The sequence below is a fragment of the Camarhynchus parvulus genome, chromosome 2 (assembly GCF_901933205.1).
Source record: "Camarhynchus parvulus chromosome 2, STF_HiC, whole genome shotgun sequence".
In the NCBI taxonomy this organism is placed as follows: domain Eukaryota; kingdom Metazoa; phylum Chordata; class Aves; order Passeriformes; family Thraupidae; genus Camarhynchus; species Camarhynchus parvulus.
The window spans coordinates 33937689-33962314 of NC_044572.1; the positions used below are offsets into that span (position 1 = coordinate 33937689).

General features: G+C 48.7%; 1 protein-coding gene across 1 annotated transcript; it reads left to right on the forward strand.

Moving 5' to 3' along the window:
* The first annotated feature begins 19780 nt into the window (after positions 1 to 19780).
* Positions 19781 to 23212, forward strand: EVX1 (even-skipped homeobox 1). Its single transcript, XM_030943598.1, has 3 exons — positions 19781 to 20213; positions 21716 to 21966; positions 22682 to 23212. Exons 1-3 carry the CDS (start codon positions 19781 to 19783, stop codon positions 23210 to 23212), a joined length of 1215 nt encoding a protein of 404 aa, XP_030799458.1.
* Positions 23213 to 24626: the final 1414 nt, after the last annotated feature.

A 24626-nucleotide genomic window follows, 5' to 3' on the forward strand; every position in this document is an offset into this window, starting at 1 on the left:
CTCCCCCTCCCATCTTCTCCTCCCTCCCGCCCCCTCCTCCCAGGGTCCTCCGCTGGTTTCAATAAAAAGCAGGATCTAAGCTTTCTCTCCTTCAAATCAAAGAGGTGTTACGATTGGCGAAACGAGGGGCAGATGGGGTATTTTCAAAGATGTTTCCAAACAATATGAAGCCGAGACGCCCGGTTTCTCGGGAAGCGAATGTTGTCCAGTAAAACAATGGCAGCGAATAAATCAGTCGTCGGGGTCCCCGTCGGGATCCTGGGGTGGTTTAACCGGAGTGGATGACTCCCCTTCCCCGATCCTGCTCGTTAGAAAGTTAATAGGAGGCGCCGGCGATTTATCCCGAGGTGGCAGAGGGGGAATACGATGGGCAAGGCGGAGGCACAGGGAAGAGCTCTGCTTTTGGGAGAGCCGTGGGGCAAGCGAGGCTGCGGGTGGCCGGAGTGCCCGTGGGCACCGCTCCTGCCCGCTCGGAGCCCGGGCAGCACCGCGGGGCTCTCCCGGCCCATCGCCGCCGCGTCTGGGCAGGGCAGGCTGTGTTCACCCGGCTGTTTAACTGTGGCTGACGCTGCTCTTTTCTTTTATTTTCTTTCTTTCTTCCCCGTTTTAAAAAATTTCCCTTCCTCTTTCCTTTTTTTCTTTTAATTTATTTTTTTTTCCTCAGAAGGTTAAGCAGGTGAAAAGTAATTTTTCACTTTATAGGCCTCTGTGAAAATGTGAAAATTAAAACAAGTCTTTCAGGTGTAAAACACACCCCTGAAATACAGAGATTTATTTGCTCAATTCTTAGTTGGTAAACTCCATATTACTCCAAAGGGAAAAACTTCTCTCTCTTACAGAGCACACAAGGCAGGATTTGCACTCGCGCAGAGGAATCGTGCTCTGAAAGAAGTGGTAAAGTCCTTCTGAACGCGACTTTTTGCGGCCGACTGTCCCTCTGGAACGGCGTGAATTTTCTGCTGCCTCGGTTCAAGAGAAGCTATAGTTTTTACGGCCTGCACAGCGACTGCAGCTGAAAAGTTTTGCATGAAAAAAGGAGAGATTAGTGCCCCAGAGCTAGATTTTCTGCCGGAGTGCTTGGAGTCGTGAACAGTCGCGACGTTTTACTAGTCAGTATGCTTTTTACTGCGGAGCTACACTGCTCTATCGAAAGCGATTCCTGGAGGGGTATTTTTGCACTGAGTTTCATTTTTACGTGATCACTCGTTTTAAATCTTGAGATGCTCGAAATCAAGGTATAACCGTTTAGTGAAAAAAAATCCCGTCCCGGCTCTCTACTGCTAATGAACAGAAATTATTCCACTTTCATCTTGCCCCTCAGAAATATTTTTACTCAGAAAGGGCTGGCTGCTAATTGGGGTGCACAGTTGCCTTTAATCTCTAACACAGTGCTTGGAACATACCCAGAATGAATTAAAATAAGTCTGATACACAAGAAGAAAACATGGCTTCCCAGTAAAACTCGTTTTATGATCACAGCTTGTGTGCTACGTCAAAATGTTAAGTTTAGGCATCTAGGGCATAAAGAATAAAAACTCCTTTTGAAAGTCACTTATGCTCACATTTGGTACTGTTTTAATCTTTTCTATTAGAAGTACAAGTAAGGAATACCTTTTGTTCTAATAAGCTGTGGATGAAGTACAAATTTGCATGTTTACAAGTAGTCTGTATGCCGAAGTCATCACCTGAACCCATGGATAAATATATGTATTTCTCCTGAAAGCTGACTGTGGGAGATTATCAGACCACCATCCCTACAGAAGAGTTCTCTTCTCCAGTACTGATGGGAAGGAGAAAGGGCAAACGGTGTGCATGTGTGTGTCTGTGTGCACAAGTGTGTGTACAAGAGGGATGGATCTCTGCCACCCTGTTGTGCAGCTTTCGTTTGGTGAGCTGCAGATCACAGTTTCATGGTAGCTCAGCAAGCTGCCAAAAAAACCCCCAAAACCAGAAAAACCCCAGAGGTGGAAATGGCTGTGATAAAGACTGTCTCATATGGCTTGCTGTGCAAAAGTAAACACTGCGCTGAACATCTAGAAGCCCCAAAATTGCCAAACGCCTTCTTTTCACACCAAATAAATTTTGTTGCTTTTCTATGGTAGGGAGGGCCATTAGCTTGTTTGTTTGCTTGTTTGTTCTATTTATAAACATTTCTATGGAGCTTATCCACAGAGCATCTGTATGCCCGCTGGAGTCAGATCTGGTTTCCTGGGTGAAGCTGCGTCCTTATTCAGCAGCAGCATGTTGGAAATGTCTGCTAAAGAAGGAATCAACCCTCCTCCATCCTGTACCACTCCTGTTAGAGACTGGAGTCTTCACCCTTCCTAGGATACTTCCACACAGCAACACCAAATAGTTAAACGATCATGAAAGCCACTCAAAATAAAAACAGTGAGGTGAAATGTCTTGTGTTTGTCAAAGGATTTCAGAAAACAGGTGAAGAATTAAGATAGGACTTAATGTTATGCATATCGCATGTAAATGAAATATTTAATCTGCCATTTTATCTCTCCTGTGTGCTCAAATACCTTTAACAGTTCTTTGAACAAATATTTAGTTTCCAAGCTATAAATTTGTCTTCTGCAAAGAGAAAGCTTTTAGGATCTCCAGTTTAAACTCGTTTGTACTACTTGTGGTGCTGAGAATTATCAAACCGGTCAGCTTACCTTTCCCACGAATGGTAATTAAAAGAGAGCTAGGGGCTGTGGGGGGTGGAGTAAAAGAAGGAATAATAGCATTCAAAAAATTGTGAGCTCACAAGTTGTGATTAGCATTCTTCCTAGGTTATTTTTTTCTTCAGCTAACTTCTGATTTCCTCTGTTTCCAATGTGTTGGCATCAGCTCTGCTTGTAAGCCTGCAGCACATTGAGAGCCCTTATTAATGTAATTATCAAAACTGTTAAGGAGAGAAACTCTTACAGTATTCTCCAATCCGCCAGAGGAGTTATCTAAAATGAGAGCATCTGTGCCATATCCTGACATCCAAGAAAATCCCACAGAAATTAGTTGGTATTTTACTACACTGGGTTGGGAAGAGGTATGGAAGGGAGAGAGAAGGAAGATCCTTCTGAAAGAGTACCTCAGAGGTAAGTTCTCTACACTTCCAGGCAGGAGACAACCAGCCATGATGACAGTGAATTAGTGGCTTTTGACAGGCAGGTGAGGGGCCCCTTTCCCAGTCTTCAGATGCGGGGGTTGAAGGGGGGGCAGGAACCTTTCCCAGCGACCCTACACTACTTAGCATTTATGGACGGATAAAGCCGAACATTGGACAGGACTCCCCAAAGGAAAAGAACCTTTCAGTGTAGCCATCAACCTGTCATCACTGCAATAAAGGTGTAATGCACAGGAGTGCTGGTAAGAGCCCAGGGTTTATTTCCTGGCCCTGTCACATGACATGGGGCCAAGGTTACCAAAGGTTACCCCCTCACATGGAAAGGATCAGTGGTCATCGGCTCCAGCAGCTGCTTGTCTCTTCTCCTGTCTCAATTTTATATTCAGCTCATGCGTGTGCCTTGTTAAAAATGCAAACCCGGCAACCCCGATCAGCCACAGCCACGGAGATGATGGATGGATTGCATGTTTGCCCTCAGCCTGTAACACCAGCTGGGTCATGGCCAAAGGCTCAAACACCTTTCTGCACCCATCTCCTGTCCCTGGGAGGGTTCCATTTCCCCGCTGGAAGAGACACATCAGTGTCACATCCCAACACTGCAATGTGTTTTCCAAACGAGTTATTTGTTGCCTTCCTTCTGCAGTGATTGGCTTGTATTTGTGTAAAATGGGATAGTATTTGGCTGGACATTGCAGGGTCAGACCTTCCATGCTTGTGGTACTGTGAAACCAGTGTCAGGAACTCTGTGGGAAAGCTAGGCAAAGACTTGGGCTGTGTCATTCCTTGCCATGAAGTTCCTTGTTACATGAGATCTGCAAGCTCTGCTACAGCCTCTTGGCTCGTGCAGAGGGGCACCATGGAGCAATGACAGGGAAGGCCTGGAATCAGGAAAACGGAATGGGAGCAACCAGAGACTACAGAATTAATAGGAAAGACTGTTTTCCACAAAATGTTGGTTATGACGGCTTTGCTGTGGCTTCTTCCAGACAGACACTTGTCAGACAACACTGTCCTACCCGGGATGTGGGTGTAGGTAAATGGCTTTCTATGAAGCCTTGCAATAAAATCTGCCACAGAACATTAGAGAGTGCAAAACATTGGTTATAGATCTTGAAGGTTTACATTACTTTTATAGAGAGTTTGGGTTGTATTTTAGATTTACTCAGTGTTACAGAGCCAAGCAGTGTTGTTGCAGACAGAAAATATTTGCTGCCTCTAGAATCAGAACTATGGTTGAGCCCTTTGATTCTGATTCCCACCCAACTCCACAAAATACCAGAATTAGGGTGGTCAGGAATGCCTGCACTGATTCTGTTCCAGAATGGGCCTGATATTCCATATGGATCAGGCAAATCCAGACTTTTTCTTTTTGTGCAGGCTGATAGTAGGAGGCTTCCAGTCAGTCCTCCAATGTTGAGGATTATTAGGGCTAATGATCACTTAGTCATCTCTTTTCATCTTTATTATTGCTGTCACTCCTTAGGCACTGTAAACAGGACTATGTGGAGTGTGGATAAAGCAAAGAACACCTAGATGCCCCCTGCCTTGGAGAGTTTTCCAGTTGCATGCAGGAAAAGAAGAGCTAGGTTAACACTTAAAGACTTGGAAACACAAGAGTAGTTTACCTGAGCAGCATCTGCTTGAGGGCACAGGTGATTTGGAACAGAGCTGACAGCAAGGCTTTTCCATGAGAAATTCTTAAATAGGTGTTTTGGGATTTCCACTTTGATTTCCTAAGAGGGAGAAAGAAGAAGTTTCGACAAGAGCAAAACAGGGGAGAAAAAGAAATTGTTACAAAATAGAAGCACAAGAGGAAAACATGAAGCTTGCCATTAAATAATTATTTGTTCTTCCAGTTAAAATCTGCTGTAATGACAACTGGGTTGTTTTCACTTCAGATGCTGTACAGCAGCTATATAATGCCTGGGATGCTCCTAAGCAGATGATTTGGATTGCAAACTGGATTTGCCCCTCTTCCAAAGGGAGACTATTGGAGGAATACTGTAAAGCAATCCTGATGAACAGGATAAAGGGGTGGGTGGTTCTTATAATCCTCAAATATCAATATGAATAAAAAAGACATAGTTATTTAAAATACTACAGGCAATAACATTCAAAGTTGGGGTTTTTTCATTAAAAACCTGATAACTGATCACTACTGCAGTCATCACCATGAAGTAACTAACATTAGCCCAATTTTACAGGCTAGGAAGTGCAGTCAGAAAGATTAGGGCTTGCCCAAGGCCACAGAGCTAGCAGCCAGGCAGGAAGAAAACTCCAAATTTCCTGGCTCCCACTCTCCTCCTAAATTTATCATCCACACTCCAATGACATCAAAACAGTGGACTTTTTTCACCAAGATAAAAAAAAAAAAAACAAATTTTCAAATGGTTAAAATATGTCATGAAGTTACACCCAAAACACTCTCCACAAAATCAGGCACTGCTGGAATGTGATTTAGCATGTTTTAGAGCAGCTTTGCCATACCCTGCACAGCAGGATACAACGGGAGAGTGGCCACAGCCACAGCCTCTACTCTCTGAACTAACCAGAACAGGATACATGGAAGAGCTGCTCTGTGGGACTGTGCAAGTCAGAAACGGTGGGAGAACAAGGGCTGCCAGAGCATGCACAACATGGAAGTGGATTTTGGATCGAGGGGTCCCTGACTTGACTAAAGGAAAACCCCCTGTCGCTTCAACTAACATATTGCCCATTCAACCTCATAGGTAAAGTGACAAGTAATGTTTGGTTCAACCATTCAATACGTGACATGCCCATTCCTGGGCTGTCATAAACTCAATGTATTTATTATCCTCCAGAAGATTAAAAACCTGTTTATACAGAAATGAGATACACAAGTGGGCACAAGTACATAAGCAGGAGCACCCACAAAATGCAGCATTTCACGGAGGGATTTGATTGACAATTCATCTTGGATTTAGCTAATGTACATGTTGTAGTAGGTTACCACTGTTTTAATTCCAGCTATAAAAAAAAGAGGATGCCCATTCCTCAGCCTGGTGAGTTAATTTAAACTGAAATCATGTTAGGTTAATCAATAACAGTAGCTTTTGAGTGAAGCAGCTGAAGGTAGCTAGTTCTTCTGCCTTGTCAGCAAAGCTGTCAGAGCTCAGGAATTATAGAGACTAATTAGTGTGTTCCAGCAGTGGTTTCTATAATCTTATTTTCCATTTCATTGCAATGGACCAAGAGGTGCTGTGTCCATCAGTTGTGCTGTCACAGCTGAGAGGTGATAACTTACAGCTGAGCACATCATTGTGTCTGAAACTTCCTGTCAGGAACAGTGGAGGTGATTTGCTCTTTCCTGCTCAGGTGAGGCCTCTTCAATTGCAAAAAGAATTAGTTTTATCTCTTTATATCCAACCTCTGTGCAGAAGTGGTCTGGGTTGAGGTTTGAGATGAGAATCTACATGTAGACTCATGGTAGCCCTCTAAACTCAGTTTTGTTTAATTTAATTACATTTAGATTTAGATTTCGATTAGATGACTTTAGTGCAAACCAACAGAAGACACTCACACTGAACTAGGAAGTTATTGAAAGGATCACACTGTAGTAATGAGCGTCTCCTCTTGAAAGCTCATGCAAATTAAGATGGGATCTGAGTGCAAAATACAATGGCCCTCCCAGAGTACCTCCAAATGTGAACATTCTTGTTCTGAGCAAGTTCCTGTGTTCTTGCGTATCTCCATTGGCAGCTCAGGTTTGTCTAACCAGGAAATTCACCTTGGGTTTAGATGGGGTGTGGATCTGAGGTGAAACAACGAGTCCTGTGTGGACATTCTTAAGCATTACCATGTGTGAGCAAGTCTTTACCCTCCAGTCATCCAGAACAGTCTGTATGCTGAAGCCCTGCCACCCAAGTTCCACATATTTCAAAGTACAAATTACTCTGTGAACTTGCCTGGTTCATAGGTCAAATCGACCTTCTCTATTTTGTCTGTTTTGTCTACCTGACAACCAATGCTTGCTCTGGAGTTATCACATATGCAAACCCTTCTGTTATCCCAATACAAATGCCCACTGTGTTTACTATGAGGTGTACAAATAATGAGAATTGATTTGGTTAACATCTACTCTACCAAGGGTGTGCAAAAACTTCCAGATAGGATTCAGAGAGAAGGATAGCTTAATCCTTTAATTAGCGCACCCAAAGTGCATCTGAAGTCTGGTACTTACACATGGGAAACTCCAGTTCTGCAGTTCTGATAGGAGATTACTAGGCTTTAGGAACAATCTTTTACTTGTGTGAAAACTTGATGCCATGGAAAATACAGCCTGTGGACAGTGCATCTGTCATTCATATAATGTTGGTGCCTCTTATCTCCCTGCAGGGCTTGGAAAATACCACATTTTCATTTGGAACATCCCTATTTCATATATATGCTCCAGCCTCAGAAATGAGGAGCTGGCTTGTGTTCAAGATTGTTTTCACTGGACACATTCAGACCTCCTTGTATCTATCAGAGGTCTGAGGAAGACACACTTGATACCTTTTGGGGCACTTACCCCGTGGAGATCTGTTTCAGAGACATTTCTTGTGGGGGAGGTAGAGACAGGTTATCTCTAAGTGTTGTACTGTTGGTAGGAAAATACTTGACAAAGACACAGCTAAGGAGTGGAGAGAGTAAGTAACATTCCTGTGGAAAGGGATGAGCTGAGGATTCACTCCTACTACACAAAGAACTATCAAATTGAGGGTACTTCTTTCCTGATTCTCTGTCATCATCATGATATGCCTTGGTATCCCTTCAGCTCCTGATGGCTGGGTTAGGATTTAACCTTTGGAAAATCAGACTCTTTGGTCCTTTCAGCAGCTGCTCTTCCACTGTCCAGCTTTCATGCTGATATACCCATTTGATTTCATCCTAATTTGCACAAAATTCAAATCTCTTAGAGCTGGAAGAGTTTTGACCTATGAGGTTCTGGAGTGGTTATTAGATGGCATTAACGCATCTACCATGCAAAGATTCTTTCAAGAGTGTTCAGAGTTTTTGGTTTAGAAGATCTTTGGGTCTTTTTTTAATTTCCTTTTTTCCAGCATTTACTTTAATAGATTTTAACCCTTTGTAAGACATTACTTTGTATGTGCATGTGTGCGTGTGAGTGTGTGGGTGTGGGTGTGTGTCTAACCTCCTAACCCATGTGCAGTAATTTAAGGGGTTGTTTTACAAACCCACATTTCCAAAGCCCTCGATCTTGGATGGATCTGGCATGGAAACCTCAGAGAGCAGCCAGAAATCAAGTCCTCTCCACTCCCACCCTTTTTATTTCTGTGAAAGAGTATGTAAGAGACCAATAAATCTAAAACTGTGCAGGCGTGGAGGAAATCATAAGAGTCAGCCTGGTGATATTACCACGGGGAGCTGTGAAATCACTGAGGATTTATACAAGCACACACGGTGATGTTGTCTTTAAAAAAACATGAAATGGGAGGATGGTGGTTCTGCTCTGCGCTGCATGTGGCAGCCACCTCAGACACATGGTTTGGTACCTCCACTATGTGCTCTGGTCAGGAACGCCAACCCAAGGGCAGGAATTTTTCCAGCCCCACCAGCGTTCTGGAAATCAGCTTTTGCTTGGGCAGTGTAAATCAAAACAGCTCTGGCTTAGTGTCTTTGGCATTTGGGGAAGGACTTTTGGGAGGGAGAAGTAACTTCAGCTGCTACACCCAAATCCCGTGGAGACCACGTAGGCTAAACTCTGGGCAAATGGGTACTGAGACCAGCTGCCCAACCTGGGCCTTGGAATAATGCCCTTGGTGCTCCTGGGACAAAAGGATGCTGCTGACCAACCAAGCAGGTCATGCATCTCATTGAAGGGAGATGGAAGGTTTTGAATCCAGGTACCTGCCCAGAGCTCCTCCTATAACTTCAGGAGAATGGGACCTTCATAGGTTTATTTGTATTAACAGCATATTTTTTTCTACACTAGGAGTACTAGCTATTTGGACAGATATGGCCCTGGGCAGCCAGGAACTTCCTCCCTTGGATGCCGGGATGGGGGACTGGTGCAGGAAATAGCTCCAGAAACAGCTGGGTGAGAGGGGGGCAAGGGCTGAGGACAGAGATTTCTCCCTACCATTCCCCATCTAAAGGCCACTGCAGAGTTGGTTTGCTTTCCTCGCTGCCTAGAGGATGAGGCCCAGGGTTCAAAGAGGATGGCCCCGTAGTGCTGTGCCCGAGGCGGGGAGGGAAGGGCCGCGAGATGCTGTGGGCTCTGCTCCTCACCCGCTCCTTCCCGGCCAGGGCCAGCGGCGCTGCCTTCAGCCCGCCTCGCCCGCCAGCGCCGCTTTCCCAGGGCGTTTCGTGAGGAGCCCGGGGGCAAAAAGCACGGCAGGGGCTTAATTGCGCCCTCCTGCCTACACGCCGCCAGTTTCGAGGCCGGGGGCAAGATCCGAACGATCTGGTTGTCTCTGCTGGGTGAATAATAACCTGCACGAAATTAACATGAACCCGTCTCCCGCAAAGCCGTGCGGCTCCTTCCCGCTGCTCCGGGAGGGGTTTTCCTGCGGGGCACCGCGAGCAGCGAGCTCAGCCCGCTCTGCCTGCAGCTCGTTGCTGCTCGGTCAACATGGATTTGAGGTTTGATCTCTTAGTCCAAAACCCACACACGACGGGATGAGGCCGCCCGTGAAGGGGCGAACTGCGAGATCCCACCTGTCGATTCTCCCCTCTGTAATTCCCAGGCGTGTTCCTTCCCCACGCTGGGGGGTGATTTGGAGCACAAGCTCTCAGTTTTAATCCGTTTTCCAGTGACTTTTCTGTACCCAGCCTGGATGCCAGGAAACGTTTCCCTTGCAACATTTTGTTCTGCTGCTTGTCTCCGAGTACTGAGGGCTTTTTCTCTTTTCTCTTTTCTTTTCTTTTCTTTTCTTTTCTTTTCTTTTCTTTTCTTTTCTTTTCTTTTCTTTTCTTTTCTTTTCTTTTCTTTTCTTTTCTTTTCTTTTCTTTTCTTTTCTTTTCTTTTCTTTTCTTTTCTTTTCTTTTCTTTTCTTTTCTTTTCTTTTCTTTTCTTTTCTTTTCTTTTCTTTTTTCTTCCTCTTCTTTTTTCTCCTTCTTTTCTTTTCTTTCTCCTCTCCTCTCCTCTCCTCTCCTCTCCTCTCCTCTCCTCTCCTCTCCTCTCCTCTCCTCTCCTCTCCTCTCCTCTCCTCCTCTCCTCTCCTCTCCTCTCCTCTCCTCTCCTCTCCTCTCCTCTCCTCTTCTCTCCTCTCCTCTCCTCTCCTCTCCTCTCCTCTCCTCTCCTCTCCTCTCCTCTCCTCTCCTCTCCTCTCCTCTCCTCTCCTCTCCTCTCCTCTCCTCTCCTCTCCTCTTCATTTTTGCCTTTTTTGCCCTTTTGCCCTTTTTTTCGAGAAAAACACCAATTCCATAGGACAGGCTGGGATTTTGCTGAAGAACTGCAGTGTCTGAAATGTCACCCCCACCCCTGGGGGTCCCATCGCCCTTCCTCCCTCGGATCGCCCCAGCACCCGGGGGAGCATCCCACTTCCTGAGGGCTCCGGGCTTGCCGTTCACTCTCCCCGAACATGGATGGGGGCTGAATCCCGTGGTCCTCTTCTAGAGGGAAGAGCTATAGAGGGAGACCAACCCCCTTTATATTTGAGAATAACCCTCAAATATAAAGGTGTTTCGAAGTTTTCCCTACGGAATCATCCCATCTCAGTGCTGTCCAAGGAAGGACGTTCCTCCAGCAGTCATTCCTGTTTCCTACGGGGCTAGAAATATCGCAGGAAGGTGCTAAATGAGAAAGGAGCAGCCCGTGGGATTTCTTCCATATGCTTTGATTATTAATTTTTTTTTTTATGCTGGTTGGCAGCAAGACCAAAAGCATTCAAAACGAGTTTTGTGGACTGAGAATGACAAACCCCTACAGGTTACCGTGTATCCACAGTAAAAGACATGCATATACCGGCGCATAGATGCAGTCTTTCTGGATTTGAGCAGTTTCTTTGAAACTGGATTTCAATGGAGGAACAAGGGAAGGAAGAACAGAAGCAGATATGCCATGAATATGTGTTCGTGTATATCTATGTGTGTACATATGGGGTAGGATGTGCCATATGGCACGCACCAGGGATCTAAACGGGGAGAGCATAAAATGTCCTAGAAGAAGTCAACGAACGCGATTAAAGCAAAGAGGCATACTTATTTCGTTGTATTCTGGCTCCAGACATCTAAACCCTTGACTGCTTGTGACAGAGGTTGGTTTTCCGGGGACCCTCCGAGAGCAGCAGAGAGTAGCAAGCAGCTCCGGCCAAGCTGCTGCCATGCGCCGCGATTTCCCCGGGCACCGCCCTAGCAGGACCTGTTTGAGTTCCTCGCCTGTTATGCCTGCAGCAGCGGCTTCTCTCCCTGGGCATGTTTCCCGAGAGTTTTAAGTTAGTCTGGGCAAAATGCTCTTGACCTCGAGGGACGCCGATGGTGAGGATGACGTAGCTTCTGCAAGAACCAGCGAATTAGCCGCGGGCTGCGGAGCCGTGCCCTCGGCAGGGTAGGAGCGGGGCGGCGCTGGTGCCACCCGGCTGCTGCGCCGGTGGGTTCCTCCCTGCCCGCGGGAGGAAGGCGGGGGTAACCTCCTCTCCGGCACCCAGGGCGGGAGGGAGCCGTCGAAAGAACTGCCTGGTCTTCTTGCTCCTCATTTACTCATTCGTGGCATAAGGGAAAAAAAAAAAAAAGAAAAAGAAAGAAAAAACCGGAGGCGAGAGAGAGGGCGAGCGGTCTGGCTTGTCTCCTTTCATCTCTGCGGCCCATCAGCAGTGGGGGGCGCAAGAAGACAGCAGTTAGTGTAGGGCCGCGGTGATCACAGCCAGGGACCGCCGTCTGCGAGGGTGGGAGGGAGGGAGGGAGGGAGGGAGGGAGGAAGGGGGAGATGCCGCGGCTGGCCCTGCGGGGAGGACGGATGCGGCCGGCGGGAACGGGAGGCCGTGCGCAGGCCTGAGCCGGCCGGGAAAGGCAGGGACGCCGTCCTCCCCCGGGGCTCTGTCGTGTCCCCTTCTCGCCTTCTTTCTCGATGAGACTTGCCTGGGACTTCGGGATCAGCTCCTAAAGGAGCGTGCAACAAGCCGGCCGGGAAGCAGAGCCGCAGAGTGCGGGCCAGGCAGCGCAGGGAAGGCCTGGAGTGAGCAGGCCATGTGTGTGTGTGTGTGCCATGGCCACCTGCTGCAGCCTCCACCGCGCTCACTCCGTGCCCTACTGCTGTCCTGCATGACGAACAAGCTCCTGCCTTTCTCTGCCGGGTCTTCCCAGTACTCGCTTCCTCTTTTGCGAACAGCTAAGCCCGGACACTTGGGCTTGGCTTCTAATGTTATCTTTTCTCACGGCAGTTCTCAGGCAACACAACAGGCAATCACACGAACACGGCCAGATTTTTGTCTCCATGCAATATCGGTACGCCCCCTGCTCCCAGCAGAATGGTGATGCTCTCCCAGCCTCCTGCGGCTGCAGTGCCTTTATCCATGGACCAGCCCACCCATCCTGCATGCCGGGCGTACCGTGCGATCACCTGGGGAGAAACCCATCACACTGGGCGCCCTTGCGGGCCACAGTTTTCTCTGAGATTCTGAAAGCAACATGGTCAAGGTCGGGCCCACCTCGGGATCCGTATGAGGAAAGATTTTACCTCCTTCAGCTCAGCCTTGCAGGCAGGAGGCCTGAAAGACAAGCCCTCCTAGGCAATGAGTGCAAACACACCTGGCACCGTGCCTCTGTGCCCGGGCGAAGAGAGGACAGGCGAGGTGACATTCGGCATTGCTGCTACATGTGTATCAAGGGGTTAATGCTGCTCTGTTACAGCGGTGGGTAACTCAGGTTGCTTCATTGACCACTTAATCCTTTCACCATTTCTGGTCCTCAATGACCAAAATGCTCAGCTGAAATGTTTATTGGAACCTATTGATACTGATAAATGGGATCAGAAGTCAGTCAGTAGTCAGCAAAAAACCCGTGTTCTTAAATATGCATCAAGAAATGGGAGGAACGGATAATAAATTTTCTGCTTCCAATGTTTTTATTTTCTTTGGTATAAGTTTTTTAGACAAACTCAGAATTTCCTACATGTTCCTGGGATGAACTCTCTGGCAGAGGCCCATGACTTTCTAAGAAAGTTTTCTACATCTCTGCTTTTGCCCTGATTGCTCTCTCACATGACGCACATGGGGTGCCCAGAGCTGTGCTTTGAGAGTGCAGAGAGAAGCAATGGGCCAAAGGAGAAGGATCCCCATCAGCACAGCTCATCAAGGTCACCAGCTTTGCTCAGTGCACATTGCCTGCTGCTCCATGCTCACCTTTTCTCTGTCCTTGTCCAGGGGATCATGGATTTCACAGGTGGGGGATGGACAGAAAATGGTCAGGCACTGGGGATCCAGTACCCAGAGTGCAAACCTGGGCATTTCCCTCAGGTAGTGGTGCTGAAGCACTTGGCCCCTGCTCAGAGAGTCAGGGTGGAGGTTTTGTTTTTGTGGGACAAGTCCAGCCTGTGGATTCATATTCTCATTCTGGGGGCCATGCACAGAGGTACAAGCCAAAAATAAACTAGGCAGCCAAACCTGCTGTTAAAGATGCGGTGTGAGAACAGATGATGCCATCTCAGCTTGGCTAACTGTAGATGAAATTTTTTGAAAGTGGAACAAGAAGTTAAGGGGTTAACATTCCACTCTTCATTGTTAAAACTATGTAAAATTTTCATTCAGCATGCCTTCCATTCCCCTGTTTGAGGTTTCATATATGTTTCTTTTGGGGAGAGTTTGAATGAGACAGTCATGCCCCATAATTGAACCAGCATTTTGCATCTGTGCAACTGCTATTTTTTAGGACACTCAGATTCAGTGAGGAGTGAGAGAATTTCCATTGAGATGCCTGCTCTACATGGCTGGTGTTTCCTTTTTCTTTCCTCTCCCCTTCCCTTGCCCCTACCTCTTCTCCCTTTCCTTCCCCTTCCCCTTCTCTTTATGCTCCCTTTCCATTCCTTCCCTTTATTTTTTGTTCTTCTTTTCCTCTTTTTAATTTGTTTGTCTTGCATACAGCTTTCTGTTCCTTGTCATTCTAAACAGAGTCTCATGACGTGTGTAAAGAGAAGACAAGAGGCAACATGCCTGTTCCCATGGGGTCAAATGTGCTCCTTTTCAAATCTAGGAGGAAATCACCCTTTCATTACAAGAGACACACTGTTGGGTCTCTGGAGTAAGATACCCTCTTCTGGCATTTCCCTAGTGGTGAGAGGTCCCAGCAGATCCTGTACCCCTTGGATACCCTTGTCTCCAAAGCAACTTTCCTTGGGGATTTCTCACACCCTCCCCAGGGATGAAAAGGGTCCCCAGGATCCAGTATATGAGCTAGGGCTTTTCCAACCATTTTCTCTAGGCAGAATTTCCACCTCTTGGCGTCAGTCTCCAATGCTCTGAACCACACCTATGCCCCTCTGTGCAGTTGTTCATGAGGCTCTGTATAAAAACATCTTCATCACAGTAAAACTACCATGGTTTGGCCTATCTGGAACAGAACCAGGCCTAACGCTGGGGAGCGACAGGGCTGCAAGAGGGCGCAGAGAGCTCCTGGCTCTGGCCATGCGCCGCTTCCTTACAGCAGACACAGTGCACTGCAAACGCCCCTCGTTTCAACCATTTCCTTCAGGGAAGGGTCCGGAGACCGTCCCTACGGGACATTGCCGACTGCCTGGGGGCGACAAAGGGAGAAATAGCTGGGTGTATCCGGCGGTGGGATACCGGCCCTCGACGGGAGGGCGGGCAGCTTGCGGGGCGGCATCCCGGCAGGCAGCGCCGCTCCTCTCGGCCCCTTCTGGGCCTCCAGTTTGTTTTAATAAAGCAGGACAACAAAATACTAAATGCGGTGAAAGAATGTGTGTTCGTCTCTGGCATTCCTGCGGTTTTCTCCTGATAATGCCACATCCCCCATTCCAGCTCCTCCTTGGAGCACCCGCAGAAACTGCTCAGTGTTTCTGTAAGAGATACTTCGGCGCGCCAGGTCTCAGGCGACGCCGTCACCCGCGGTGGGGAAATCGCGAAAATGCACAGCACGAAGGGCTGCTAGCTCAGTTCTCGTTAAATCAAATCTTTAAGGAAAAAAAAGTCTAGTCACGAGAAGCACTGAAATACTGTCGATTTTCATTTACCTGTGCCTTCCTCCGAATTAAATTCACTCCGTAAATACCCTTTTGTTTTCAAATCAGGGAGTTTGCCACGCAGATCATGTTTCTACTGCTCATCCTATCATTAAAAGACTGCCGCAGCTTTATGGCTCTCGACGAGTCTGGGAGAGATAGGAATTGAAATCGAAAGCCCAGATTCCTCACGATTTATTCACTGTCATCAGTAAAGCAACAGATTTAGTTTCCACGGTAAAACTTGTCCTGAATGTCCTATAAGAGGGAATCGTGCACTTTCCACCCCCTCCTCTCCCCACTCCCTCTTCCCCTAGGTTTTGGTCTAACAAAGTAAATATCTCCAGAACCTCATGCGGTGACAATGAGGCGTTGCTTCAGACAGCCAACAGTTAAAAACAAAACCCCAAAATAATCCTTCCAGAACAGACGGATGCCCTCCGCAGAGGTGCCGGGATCCGGCATTCATAGGTACAGGGAGGCAGAAATGTGTCCTGGATCGGATCCTGTAAATACCATTACATGCTTTCCTGGGCACATCCCACTCACGGCTCTGTCCTCTCTTTCCTCAACGCCACTTACGTGTTACGTGCTGTCATTGTACCAGCTTGTCTTTACACACAAGAATAATGTGCCTATTATTCTCTTCTCTCCAAAGCTTCCACCTCTAATCATGTCGTAAAAAATAGCCTTAATAAAACAGTGATAATTACGCCATTATTGTTAACACTACCCATTAAAAATTTAAAAATAGGTTTTCTGGTTTGGTCACCCATTTGAAGTAGGTATCACTTTTTGCGGCACTAAATCGTTCAGCAGTATGTCAAAACTTTCTTCCTTTTCTAAAGACGACAAGACTTAAGGTTTTTTTTAGAGAAAATGATCGTGGGTTCCCAGTCTTAATTGGGCAGTATCGGTCAAAAGTTATTGACACCCTGTTGACCGGCTAAGAAAAATAAATACTCCGCAGGGAAGGAGGGTGTGATGAGCCTTTTCTCCTGCAGGCTTAGCACTTTCAAGGAAAATGCCTGATTTATGAGCATATCACTCTGGCAATCTTTTAATGTCCTTCTATTACTTCCTCGTTTTGGGAAGGGTGTGTGTGCGTTTCGTTTGTTTTTTGTATGCGGGGCTACATTTCAGACAGCATTAAAGCGGGATTCGGTGTCCTGACCCCCCTTGGCCATATACCAGCAAGGAGAGCTGCGAACTCGGAGAAATAAATAAGTTTGAAAAGTTTTGAGCATGTTTATGGCATCCTGGCTGTGACCTAGCGAATAGGTATTAAATCTCAGTCTGGAACGCGCAGAAAAAAAACCCCACCCACACCCATAGGGATACACTTTCCAATCTGCCTGGAAATTAATCCCAAATGAGGGAGTCTCCTTCCAAATCGAGCATGACAGATCTGAGAGAAACACTAGACAGAAGGCAGTGCGCCGGACCCCGCATTCCCGGTGAGGCGGCAGAGAGCTGGACGGGGCTCCTCGCTCCACCACGCCGCGACACCTCCTCGTTGGCGTGTGAGGGGCTCTTGGGGCGCTACTTTTCCTGGGGGATGGAAAAACAGACATTTTAAGAAGCCTTAACCAATCCAATCTAAATTGACCCCAAAACTTCCAGTGCTCTTTTTTTTTTCCTTTCCCCCCCGTTCTTAGATTCCACTCGGGCCTTTAATTCTCTGTGTTTACCCTTAGCAAATTAAAGCATGTGTATGTGTGGGGGGCATCCGTCTGTCCGTGCGGGGTGTTCCACACCCTGCGCTGCTGCGGGCTGCGTCAAGGCTTCCGTGGCAATGACCATCGTCTCGGGCTCAACAAAACCTCCCACTCGGGGTACAAGACGGGTGGCTTCTTGGTGGGAATGCATTAAGAAGGGGCTGAGGAAGGAGGCAGCGGTGACTCGTAAACGAAGATGATAAAATTCCTGGGGATCGGCCAGCATAATCCACAGGAATCATCCCCAGGGCTCTGGTCTGGCAGAGAGAGGATTTCCCATTAACTTCCCCACAACCGTTTCCATCGCCCACTCTGGGAGCACTCCCTTGCACTCAGAATTCAGCTCCTGATTACTGTCTAATTTGGAAACAGACATGAATATCCCTCTTCTTACTACCACCAAACTCGTTGTGATGCGGAAATCCTCCCTGTCCGCCACAGATACCAGCCAGGTTCCTCCCACTGGGCTGCTTGGCCGAGCTAGGAAAGAGGCTGGAAGTCAGCTTTCTCGGGAATCTGGGGCTGCCGTGGACCCAGGGGCAGGCTGAACATTCCCACTTCCCGCAGAGGTGCCAAGAACACGAACATAGATCCCCTGCTTACTCCAACAAAGCGCAAAAATGACGCCGCCAGCCGTGGAAAGCGGCACCAGAGCGACACGGGAAAAGCGCTGCCCGAGCACCCCCGCCTCGCCTGGTCTGGCCTTGCTCCACAGCTCCGGTCCGCACCGCTCTGCTCAGAGGGATCAGCGCTGCCCTTCAGTGCTCTGCTCAGCCCCGGAGACGGATTGCCTTATCCATCCATCCATCCATCCATCCATCCATCCATCCATCCATCCATCCATCCATCCATCCATCCATCCATCCATCCATCCATCCATCCACCCCTCGGACCTGGTCCTGCTTCCCCGACTCCACGCTCACACAGCCCGCAGAGCCGAGCTCGGCTGCGGCAGGGATGGGCGGCAGGTCCTCACAGGGCACACGTCAATCTAGAGGCTGGCAGGGGAGAAAAGGGAGACGGAATTTATCAATGAGTTTCCCATAATTTTTCAAGCTTTGGAGCAGTGCATGCTTCACAACGTGTGGTGGAAAGCAGCGCAGTCCAGAGTGTGTTATGTGCATGATGTGCATTTGCATGGAAAAATATGTGCGTGTATATACAGGGAGAAAGGGATAATGGTGGCTACAGCCCTGTAAAAACTCGTGGTTTATCCCTGAAAACAGTATGCTTATTGCTAGGAGCACTCCTTAATCCATGCATCCAGCAGACTGGGAATCTTGTTTGCTTGTTTGCTTGTTTGTTTGTTTGTCTCTCTGCATCCTGCTCGCAGGGCTAGACGGAAAATCACAGCATGTTTCCTATTGCGCTGCCTGTTTCCCACCGGAGCGACGTCACCTCAGATATGCCAGTAAATTCCTTACCGGGTTGGGATTGTAATTGGTTGAATGTTTTCTGTATCCTGACTAGCCAATAACGCTCCGAGAAAAAAAAATTTAGAACAAACTAGTTACGACAGATGGCGAAAAATGACATTACCCATGTGAGGCAATGTTGACTAAAGATGAGATCCTTACCACATTCATTAGAAATATCATAACATGCCAAAAAGATTACACGTGCCACGTATTTATGGTACAAGGTCCCTTATTTTCAGACAAGTGCTGTCCAAATTGTTGCCCTTGTCATGTCTGTTTCAACAACATCTGCTAGCTAGCATAAGCTCTGGCCTTGATAACTTGCATTTTTCTGAGCCTGAATTACTCTTGGCAGACCTTCTTCATCCCCTCCCTACCCCCCTGCACCGAAAGTAGATAATAATTTGTGCAAAACAAATAGTTAAAAAGAAGAAAGCAAAGGAGACATGAAACCCTGATAAAAGCGCAAGAATAATGGAAAAATGGGAAAAGCAAATGAAAAAAAAATAAGAACAAACGATAAACGGCAGACAGCCGGAATAACTACAGTTACAAGTGAAGTAGTTTTATCTTTTCATATGTAAAAAGCAATAAATATATAACCGCATTTCCAAATGGTAAACTAACATTTTAAGCTCAGTAAACAGAAAGCAATGACAATTATACCGATAGGAACCGATATTGACCCAGAGCAAGAAATCAAAGCCATTTTTACATTCAAATGTCAGCAGCGCATTTCTTTATCCTCAAGTTTGCAAAGGATTCTTAGAAGCCTTATATATGCAGTTAGGCGGAAGCTGATTGCCAGCAATAAATAATGCATCCAAGGAAGAGGCTTGAGTACGTATCTTCTCACTTCCAGGATGCAGCTAAGGATCTTCGCCTCAATTCTACATCAAGGTTGTGGCTTAAAGCAGTCAAAGGGCTATTTAATTGTCAGGCAAGGCTTCCCCCCGCGGAACTCTCTCCGCATGTTACAACATCTTTGCAGCTCCATATGCATCTCTTTTTCACACTTCCCTCTCCATCTCAGGCTCCTACACCTGGTGCATCACGCATTTAGCCCATTCGCTCCGGCTCTTCCTTTCATCTTCCCAATGGCAGACGTTTCTATTTATCCACTGGCAATCAATGTGTGGCGTCACCGGTGGTACTGTAATGACGACTGCACCATTGAGGATGACAGCTTAGAAAGAAGAGGGCAATGGTGATCCCTCCCAGAGCAGCATAGCGGAGTGGAGCGCTCGCATCACAAGGTCACCCTATCTCACCGCTGGCTCCTCTGCATTGGCAGGAGAGGGTTGCTGGGTTTGTACAAGGCTGGGGCGGGAGCAGCAGGGTGGGGGGGGAAGAGATCTGGATTTTTTTCTCCCCTCCCTTAAGCAAAGCCACAATGGAAACCAGGAAAGAGATGGTGATGTTCCTGGAGGGGACTACTCTTGGCGCTCTAGTTGGCAAGAGGGTGCCTAATTTGTCCGAAGCAGTGGGGAGCCCCGCTGCGGAGCCGCAGGAGAAGATGATCCATCGGAACTGCATCAGCCCCAGACCTGGCCCCTTGTCGTCCCGGGAGAGAGGAGGAGGAGGAGGTGGCGGAGGAGAAGACGAAGAGGACGTGGAGGTGCTGCCAGGGACAGGGACCGTGCCGGAGAGCCGCTCGGCGGCGGCAGCACTGCTTTCGGCCGGACAGCAGCCCCCCGTCCCGGAGCTCCCCTCCAGCAAAGGGCAGCAGAGCAGCTCGGACACCGAGTCGGATTTCTATGAGGAAATCGAGGTGAGCTGCACCCCGGACTGCGCCACGGGGAGCGCCGAGTACCAGCACAGCAAAGGTACCCAACTCCTTCCCATGCCTCCAGCCCCACGTCCGCTCCGGGGCTGGGTGGCAGCACTGGTGGGGCGGGGGGGGCTGCCGGAGGGGATTTTCCCCATGCCAGCTGAGCGAGGGGCAAAGAAATCGGGGGTGTGTGTGTGTGCACGTGTGTGATCCCTTTCCTGACTGATTGCTCACCTCCCTGCCACCGGGAGACTTGTTCGGGAGTCAGAGGACACGACACCGGGCAGCCCCCGCGTCCCTGGAGGGGAGCCAGGCTTCCCATCGTGGATGCGTCAGGTCTGCGGCTTGTCCCGTAGGATCTTTTTGGCCGGGACAACCACGCACTCTCCTCTTCAATCTGCTCTATTTTATTTTTATTCTTCCCCATTGCCTAGACAGTGCATACTTCAGGAAATCCCTTACGATCCTCCACACTGGCGGGGTTTTTTTTTTTTGTATGTGTGTGTGTGGGGGTAAGATCAAACGGGTTTTCTGGCCAAGAGCTGTTTGTGGTTTTGCAGGGTGAAATGTGCCCGGGCGAGTGCGGAAGCGCCCATAAAGACTGTAAAATCTCTCGCCGACTCATGTCAGCCCCAAGTGCGGTAGTGAGGGCCTTGTTTGCACGTTGGGTTAAAAAAAAAAAAAAAAAAAAAAAACCAGAGAGGTCCAAATTACCTTGTCACTTCTATGTCTCGGTGGCGCCAGCTCGGAAATGGTCCCAATGAATTAATTGCCTTTGGTCTCGGGCACAATGAGGGAGAGTTGCATTTGAAAGCAAAGGCAGCGGACAGGCCCCTTTCCCCCCTGCCCCCACTCCCCACTCCCTATTCCCACCTTCCCAGCCCGGCAAAGACGTCCCTACCCTGACAACAACCCACTTCTCCCCCCTCCCCGTTCCTCAATCACTTCAAGAAGCCGGGAAGCGTGGAAAGCGCTGCCTGTCCTCCCTCATCCCTTAGAGGCTCGTTGAAAACATCCCATCCTGTTCTTTGGAGGCTGAGCGGAGATCCCTAAGGCCTCATCTTCCCCTCAGAGAGAACAGAACCTGTCTGCTGGCCGCTCCACTCCTGGGTCCCTGCTGTCCTGGAGGCAGGAGCAGCGGAGCCGTGCTACACGGATGGCAGGCACACCTGCCTTTTCCGGACACTCAGGGTCGGGGGATGCTGCGGCGCTCCGGTTTCCCGGTGAGGGAAGCGAGTGTGAGGCTCAGAGAGCAGACACCGCCGTTGCAGGAGGTGTGTGTCGGGGAGAGCGGGGGACAGGTAGCCTCCCAGCCAGAGTGAATAAGCCCCTCTCAAACCCTCAGGTAGTGTTTCATTCCCTTCCTCGCTGCCCTCCTCCCCGGTCCTTCTTGGATGTCAGTACCCCAATACCCTCAGTACACCGGGCCAGGCACGGAAATGCGAAATGGGGTGGAATGGGGGGCCGAGGTGGGTTCGCTGGGGAGGCGGACGGCGAGCATCCCTGTGTGCCCACCCGCCTCCGAGCGTGTGTCGTTGCTCCGGGCTCCCCACGCAGGGCCGTGCTCCGAGGCGCTGGCCGGCAGCCCCAGCGGCGGGGGGGATCACCCCAAGGGCAGCGGAGGCAGCGGCGGCTCCCAGGGCTCGCTGGCCTGCAGCGCCAGCGACCAGATGCGCCGCTACCGCACCGCCTTCACCCGCGAGCAGATCGCCCGGCTGGAGAAGGAGTTTTACCGGGAGAATTACGTGTCCAGGCCCCGGAGATGTGAGCTGGCGGCTGCTCTAAATCTGCCAGAAACCACCATCAAGGTACACGCAGCTCGGACATGTTTCCAATTAGCACGATATAAATCTGTATGGCCAAACTTCCTCGCAAAACTCGGGAAAGCACTTCGCCAGCATAACCCTCCCTCTCAGCTCCCCCCGCCTCCCGCCCCTTTCCTGGCCCTGCCCGCACCCTGCAGCAATGCGGGAGATGGGACATGGCTCCCGGAGCCATCCCTGCCAGCGCCGCTAATCTGCCCTCTCCCTAGCAGATTATTTTTAATCCTCCCTTCGGTTCAGTCCAAATCTCGCTCAGCTCTTGGGGGAGGGAAGAGAAAGCCAGGAGCAGATCTTGTTTCGATCTCGCTTTGCTTGGCCTTTTCCAAAGCATTTGCACATGAAAATAAACCCCATAGCAACAATCCCAGGTAGTTGTGGATGCGAAAGGGCAGCAATGAGGCAGAGCCGCCCGGCTGGCCGGAACCCAGGGACGGGGGGTGAGCAGGACAAGCCCTAACAAGCAAAGAGGAAAACAAGCACCCTGAAAGGGCTGCTCCTCTGGGTCCCCCTGTAGATTTTTATAGGGGCTTAACTGATCCCTCTGTACGTGATGACAAGTCCCTCTAGGAGGGAAAGCTGGCGCCGGTCTCCGCTCTCCGGCAGACCCACGTCCGCCGCGCCGCCCTGGGAGCAGGGCCGGGCCGGCGGCCAGGCGGAGAGCGGCGGCGGGTGACGGCTCTCGCCTCTCCTCTGTCCGCAGGTTTGGTTCCAGAACCGCAGGATGAAGGACAAGCGGCAGCGCCTGGCCATGACCTGGCCTCACCCGGCCGATCCGGCGTTTTATACGTACATGATGAGCCACGCGGCAGCCACCGGGAACCTGCCGTACCCATTCCCGTCCCACCTGCCCCTGCCCTATTACTCCCACATGGGCATCGGCGCCACATCGGCCTCTGCCGCCACCCCCTTCAGTACCCCACTGAGGCCTCTGGACACCTTCAGGGTTCTCTCCCACCCGTACCCGAGACCAGAACTGCTGTGCGCCTTCAGACATCCCTCTCTCTACCCTGCCCCAACTCATGGACTCAGCAGCGCCGGGGGCAGCCCCTGCTCCTGCCTGGCATGCCACAGCGGCCAGTCCAACGGGCTGGCGCAGAGACCCTCCGGATCAGACTTTACGTGTTCGGCCACAACCAGGACTGACTCCTTTCTCACTTTCACGCCCTCTGTGCTGAGCAAAGCCACCTCAGTTTCCATGGACCAGAGAGAAGAAGTACCTTTAACGAGATAAACCTTTGTCTCAGGGTTATTAAACACTCATCCCTTTCCCGGACTTCTCTTCGAGTTAATGTACCTACAGCCCATGTTTATTTAATCGTATTCTCTCCTCAGCCGCCGACACCCACAGAAAAAAAAAAACGAAAAAAAAGAAAAAAAAAAGAAGAAAAGAGACTAAAAATAGCTCAGTCTTAAAAGGATTTACATTCCAAGGGGGCGAAAATAAAAGAAAGAAGGAAAGAATTGCTAGTGATTTCTCTCTGAGAAGGAATTTAGGCACGAAAGAGGAAGAAAATTAACTCGAATGAAACATGGTCCAGCCAGCCACATACAGAAATGTGCTGGGACTTTCTTTTCCGTGGATAGACTTCTTCCCAAGGGCTGGAGGTTCTGCAGATCACAACAAACCTTATGCACATATCTATGAGGCGGAGAAGGAAAATCTGAAATACTTGAAAGAAACACTATCTTGATAACGAAACGGCTTGTGCGCATGAAGAAAGCAAAGATGTAATCCCTCAGTGTTCAGAAAATAAAAACAACAAGCAAACAACAAAAACAAACCCCAAAAGGTTTCCGGTTTGCAACTCGGCAGTATTATCCAGTTGTCTCTATGGAAAATAACAATGCTTTACCATAAAGAAAACCTGTCATTCTGTACATTACTTTCGTAGTTTAATTGCGTTCTTTACCCTCCCTTGTCTCGTCCTTCGTTGTGAGCAGAAATCCAGCATTTCATTTCCTCGTTCATTCCAATTTTTATTTTTAAGAGGCAGACTGGAACTGGCAGGGGAAAAATACGAGCTCCTGCCTCTTTATGGGTCAGAGCTATTATTTGTCCTTTAAATAACAATGTCCTATTATCAGTCGCTGAAATGTGCATACACTGACAAAATTAGCAAGTGATGTATATGTAAAGAGGGTTTTTGAATATCGAATGTACAATGCTCCGCGAGCAAAGACCCCGTGCCAAACGCTAACAAGCCGCCAAGGGAAGAGATTAGAGGTGACAGGGAGCACAACTCCTTCAGACAATCACCAGTCTGTAAATTGGAGCAAAGGCGATTTCACTTCCTTTGCACTTCAGCCTTCGGTTCTCTCATTGCCTTCTCCTTGCTGTGTCTTCTTTTATTATTTTTAAAATTTATTTTTTAAGTAATTATTTAATTTGTCGGGTTTTGTGTTTCTTTCTCCATCTCCGATCTTTACATTTGTGTGTGTCCTTCACACTGGTCACTCTTCCTTCTTAAAGAGTATTTCTTTCACAAAGTCATCCACCCGTCTCCTATCCAGAAGATATTTCAGAAGAAGGTAGCATAATTGCTTTTGCTTGGATTTCTGTAACCCTAAATTAAAAAAAAAAACAAAACACGTGCACGGAGCTGGATAGTGGTTTCTTCCAAAACCGACATTATTTATTTCATTCT

What these genes read in the sequence shown, in the direction of transcription:
- EVX1 (XM_030943598.1), top strand. Translation starts at nt 19,781, where the DNA reads ATGGAAACCAGGAAAGAGATGGTGATGTTCCTGGAGGGGACTACTCTT. An exon ending in CGAGTACCAGCACAGCAAAG is followed by an intron (nt 20,214 to 21,715) that starts GTACCCAACTCC and finishes CTCCCCACGCAG; the next exon opens with GGCCGTGCTCCGAGGCGCTG. An exon ending in TGCCAGAAACCACCATCAAG is followed by an intron (nt 21,967 to 22,681) that starts GTACACGCAGCT and finishes CTCTGTCCGCAG; the next exon opens with GTTTGGTTCCAGAACCGCAG.